The sequence below is a fragment of the Telopea speciosissima genome, chromosome 7 (assembly GCF_018873765.1).
Source record: "Telopea speciosissima isolate NSW1024214 ecotype Mountain lineage chromosome 7, Tspe_v1, whole genome shotgun sequence".
Taxonomy (NCBI): domain Eukaryota; kingdom Viridiplantae; phylum Streptophyta; class Magnoliopsida; order Proteales; family Proteaceae; genus Telopea; species Telopea speciosissima.
In genome coordinates, this window is record NC_057922.1 from 60,738,705 (window position 1) to 60,744,571 (window position 5,867).

Genomic DNA, 5,867 nt, shown 5'->3' on the forward strand with positions numbered 1-5,867 from the left:
TGTGTACATTTGCTCCTTCTAGACCCTGCATGGAAACAGCCTCTTCATGGTTACTTGTAAATTTCAAACTTTACTTGTTGGGTCTTTAGCTCAAATTAGTAGAGCACTTGGAACATGAGGATGTGTCAAGCATATTCCAAGGGGATGGTGGTTCGAATCCACCATGGCCATTTTTATTCAACTGTTCATAGAAGACTATTGACCAATATAGCCGTTCTCACTCTTGGAACGTGCTATATTGGTACCCTTCCTATTGTATTTCTTACCATATGTTCACCCTACCATTTACATCTCTTACTATGTATTGCACTTACCATACTTATTCCTTTCCTTGTGTCACACCAGATTTGATATATTGTTTACTATGTAAATCCATATGTGATATAGAATGTTACCTATTATCACATGTGAGATCTTATCTTTTGGGGATCCTTTGGTCTTCTATTTATACCCATGTAATCCTATTGATTGAGTGTGAATACAAAATCCATCTTACCATGTCTAACATGGTATCAGAGCAAAGTAGCTCCAACGAGCGTTATTCTTCTTTTTTTTTTCCTTCAGCCCATTAGGCAACTTGATGTCCAAGACGCTTTCCTCCATGAGGAGCTAGCCGAGGAGGTGTACATGGTCCAACCACCTGGCTTTGAACATAAATCACATCCGGGCTATGTGTGTCGGTTACATCGATCACTCTATGGCCTCAAACAAGCTCCTAGGGCCTAGTTCCACAGATTATCCCGGTTTCTTTTATCCATTGGGTTTATTGCTTCAAAAGCTGATACCTCATTGTTCATTTCCAGACAGGGAAGATCAGTTCTTTATGTGTTGATTTATGTCGACGATATCCTGGTTACTGGTGATTCATAGGATCGTATCTCAGCATTGTTGGCTAGCCTGGCTAAGGAATTTTCAATCAAAGATCTGGGGCCTTTACATTATTTTCTTGGCATAGAGGCCACTCACAATCGTGGGGGTCTGGTTCTCTCCCAGCAGTGCTACATTTCGGACTTACTAGAGCGTGCCGGGATGAAGGATTGTAAGCCCATATCCACACCGATGTCAACTTCCTCTAAACCATCAGATTCAGGGGGTGCTTTGTATTCTGATCCCAGTAATTACAGGTCCATTGTGGGTGCCCTACAGTATGTCACCCTTACTAGACCTGATGTTGCATTTGCTGTAAACAGGGCTTGCCAGTTCATGCATGCTCCCACGAATGATGACTGGGCATTGGTTAAACGGATCCTTTGGTATCTCAAGGGCACTGTTGCTCACGGTCTTTTCTTCCAAAACTCGCCATCCATGACTCTCCAAGCCTATACAGATGTTGACTAGGCAGGGAGTACTATGGATCGGCGGTCTACAGGTGCTTATGCTATTTTTTTGGGACCCAATCTTATTTCCTGGAATTCACAGAAACAAAAGACCGTGTCCCGTTCGTCTACAGAAGCAGAGTATAAAGCATTGGCTGACGCTGCTGCAGAGTTGATCTGGTTACAAGCATTGTTCAAGGAACTTGGAATCCAAGAATCTACGGCTCCGATTCTGTGGTGCGATAATATCGGGGTGACATATTTATCGACAAACCCCGTGTTCCATGCACACACGAAACATGTGGAAATTGACTTCCACTTCGTTCGTGAACGGGTTGCGGCCAAGACTTTACAGGTGCAGTTCATCTCCACCCATGATCAGATTGCGGACATTTTGACCAAAGCGCTGCCAACTGCACGATTTCAGTTTATGAGGGACAAGCTAAAGCTCCGCCACACCGGATCTTCATCTTGAGGGGGTGTATTGACCAATATAGCCGTTCTCACTCTTGGAACGTGCTATATTGGTACCCTTCCTATTTTATTTCTTACCATATGTTCACCCGACCATTTACATCTCTTACTATGTATTGCACTTACCATACATATTCCTTTCCTTGTATCACACCAGATTTGATATATTGCTTACTATATAAATCCACATGTGATATAGAATGTTACCTATTATCACATGTGAGATCTTATCTTTTGGGGATCCTTTGGTCCTCTATTTATACCCATGTAATCCTATTGATTGAGTGTGAATACAAAATCCATCTTACCACGTCTAACAAAGACAATCATGTGCATCATACAATGTCTGCTTTTCTGTATTTTTTTTTTTTTTTTTTGTTGATAGTTTGAATGAATTTTGTTGCTTCTCTGGTTTTGAAGATGAAAAAACGAATGAGACATTTCCTATTTGTATTATTTAAAACTTTTGTATGTATAATCGATCCATAAACTTTTGTAATTTATAATGTTAATGGCATTTTTGTAATTTATAGTAACCTATTAGTGCATCTCTGTCTTTTTTTTTTTAATATACACTTTATTTAGATTTTTAATAAATTTTAATGTCCTAACATCATTGACTTTATATGTATTTTACTATTAATGGTAATTTTGTAATTTATATTAATCAATACAAAACTGTTTTTGGAATAGGTTTATCAAACACCTTTCAGGAAGCCAATAATGTTATTCTGGTAACAGTAACACCAAAATACGTTTTTCCAGTTATGTTTGTTCACATCTCCTATTGCACTCATATCGTATCTTGCCTTAACTATCGGTTGACTGATTTCTTGATGCTTTTAGGATGTATCTTATCAAGTTTTCAGTAACAAAAAAAAACCATACACACTTTTAGAAACCTTACTAGACATCGAACCAGTTAAGTGTCGAGATTTCTTTATCTCTGGTTTAAGCCACTGGATATATTACACTAAGACAGAAACTAGGTTGCAATACTAAAACTAAACTATTAAGCTACATGGAAAAATACAGTTCAACCTGGTTCAACTCGGTTGCTCTAGAAATAGCAAGAATTGCATGGATCACTGGTTGCCAAATATGAATCCCAATACCATGAACCTAGCCCACAGTTTTTTTTTTTGGTCAAAACCTAGCCCACAGTTACACTTGACCTATTTAATGCTAAAAATCTTTTCAGATTATGTATCGTGTAGGGGCAACGTTTTTCTTGTGCTTCCAAGGATATATAAAATTGGGGGCGGGGGAGGGGGAGGAGTGTGAGATGTTTTCTTCTCAGTAGAGTTTTTCTGGTTTGGAGGACCATTCTCCTTTGTTTTGGAGTTTTTTTCTCATTTCTTTGAATTTTTTGAGAATAAGAGATCAAGGAGAAGAAGGAAAAGGCTTCTTTGTTTCGGGGGTTCGGCCTTTTTTTTTATTCTTCTTCTCCATTTTCAAGGTTTTGAGGGCTCAGACGATTAGGGTTTTTCAATGGGGGGTTTTTGGCCAGAAAAAGGGTTTTCCTCTTGATTTTTCTGGTTTCAAGGGGTTTTCAGAGAAAAATGAAGGATAGAGAAAAGGAAAAAAAGAGGGAGACGAAAAAGCCGTTTTCCAGCTTGGATTCCCCAAAAGAAAAGGAACGATTGAGACGAGAAAACCTCCGTCTAAAACCCTTCTTTTACTGGCCTGAGATGATTGCCTACTCCTTTCTTTTCTTACTATCTCCTATCTCGATCAAAGCTGACGATCGAAGGCCAACGATCTTCTTCCCTCCTTATCCGAGAAGAAGAAAACCCTAACCCTCTCTTCTCTTCCTTTCCTAGCTTCTTCATCTACGAGGTGAATATTACAACCCTTCTCCTTCTTTAAACAGTTTCACTAGTCTCTCCTTATCTTCACAACCAGCGGCTTTTGATCTGAAGTATGCATCAAGTTTTGGGACTCCAATAGATCGTCGAATGCCCTTTGAATAGTCTCCATCTAGTGACAAAATGCCATAGACTTCATCGACTAAACCAGATTGGACCATCTGATCTACATGCTCGTAGATATAAGTCTTCAGGACAGAAAGGGAGACATGAACCCCAAGAATACAAGAGTCATACTTGTTTCTGAATCTTAGGGTTTCATTGTCCACAAGTGCCTCTATGAATCTGTTGGAGCCACCGACTATGATTGAGAGATTTCCCCAATCCAAGATGCAAGTCGTAGCATGTAAAGTTTTTTCATAAAAATCGGCTATGGTGAAATCCGCTTCAGGACCTATGATCCCTATTAGGTGGTGAGGAACACCACCCATCTCCTCATCGGTGACTTTGTTTGTTACAATATCCAAACCCTTATGGACTTGAATTTTATCGGAGTTGATTACCTCTCCTTGGTATTTATTTGCAAGATATATGTCTAATTTGGATTTTTCGGTCACGGTCGAACCCAACACAAAAATAACTTTTGCTTTCACTTGCTGATGGAGGTTATTTCTGCCAACGGCAAGTGAAAGAAAAAGTTATTTTTGTGTTGCGTTCGTCCGCGACCGAAAAATCTAAATTAGACATATATCTTGCAAATAAATACCAAGTAGAGGTAATCAATTCCCATAAAATTCAAGTCCATAAGGGTTTGGATATTGTAACAAACGAAGTCACCAGTGAGGAGATGGGTGGTGTTCCTCACCACCTAATTAATGGGAATCAAAGATCCTGAAGCGGATTTCACCATAGCAGATTTTTGTGAAAAAACTTTACAAGCTATGACTTCCATCTTGGATTGGGGAAATCTCCCAATCATAGCCGGTGGTTCCAACAAATACATAGAGGCACTTGTGGACAATGAAACCCTAAGATTCATAAACAAGTATGACTCCTATATTCTTTGGGTTCATGTCTCCCTTTCTGTCCTGAAGAATTATATTTACGAACACGTAGATCAGATGATCAAATCTGGTTTAGTTGATGAAGTTCGTGACTTTTTCACACTGGATGGAGACTATTTGAAGGGCATTCGACGATCTATCGGAGTACCGAAACTTGATGCATACTTCAGAGCAGAAGCCACCGGTTGTGAAGATTAGGAGACACTAGAGAAACTGTTTGACGACGGAATTGATAGGATGAAGTCTAAAACATATGACTTAGCTTATCCCCAATTTGAGAAGATCAATCGCTTGAGGCTTGAGAAGGGTTGGAATATTCATCTCTTAGATGCCACTGAGGTTTCCTTAAGCGTGGTTTCCAACGTGAGCAAGAATGGCAGTGGCGAGTGGCTGAGTCGAGTATAAATATTGTGAGCACTTTCTCTATGGAGATAAATATTAATGGGCATTTGTATTCTTTGTGGTGTGCATGGGAGCATTAATTTATAGAGGCTGTGTGGTTTACCCTTTTGTTTATTTATTTATTTATTTTTTGGTAGGAACTGATAGATCATGTAGACGAATCTCATGGAAATCTTGTTCAAGTTGGAACAGCCGGGCTTCTTCTAGCTATAAAGACGCTGAAAATGGTCCATGTTTGGCTTTAGTTCTGGAATACAATCCCGAATATAATCTTGGTTCAATAGAACCAACAATCCAAGAGAGAACAAGACAAAATAAAACTACTTGTTCCAGATAGCCAGCTTCGAAGTATATTCGGGATCACTCTTCTTTGGGGCAACAATAGACCCATCTATGTAACCCGATGTTTATTTATTTATTTAATTTTTTTTTTGGGGGGGGGGGGGGCGAGGGTCTGGCTTTAGTACATGTTGGGTTTTACAAAATAGTGTTTGCAACCTCATGATGGAATAAATTGTCGTAAAGCATTTGGTGTAGGGGTGCAAGTTTGGCCCTGATGGCCCGAACCCGCCCTGTCCGAACAGGGCTTGGGTTGAGATTCCTTGGCCCTGAGGGCAGGTCAGGGTTGGGAATTTCCAGCCCTGAGTCAGGGCAGGGCCAGGTCAAGGATGAGGCCTCGGGCTGAGCCCGACCCGACCCACCCCGACGCTGTCTTCCTTTTCTTGTTCTTTCTTTCTTTCTTTTTTTGTTCTTCTTTTTCCTCTTCTTTATTCTTTCTTCTTTCTCTTCTTCTTCTTCTTCTT

At 40.0% G+C, this 5,867-nt stretch overlaps 1 protein-coding gene across 1 annotated transcript; it reads right to left on the reverse strand.

Annotated features, from left to right (window-relative positions):
• Positions 1-3,636: 3,636 nt before the first annotated feature.
• On the reverse strand, positions 3,637-4,089 carry LOC122668751 (adenylate isopentenyltransferase 3, chloroplastic-like). The gene has a single exon (XM_043865284.1). The coding sequence runs from the start codon at positions 4,087-4,089 to the stop codon at positions 3,637-3,639; it is 453 nt and encodes a 150-aa protein (XP_043721219.1).
• Between the last annotated feature and the right edge of the window lie 1,778 nt (positions 4,090-5,867).

What these genes read in the sequence shown, in the direction of transcription:
- LOC122668751 (XM_043865284.1), bottom strand. Translation starts at nt 4,089, where the DNA reads ATGGGTGGTGTTCCTCACCACCTAATAGGGATCATAGGTCCTGAAGCG.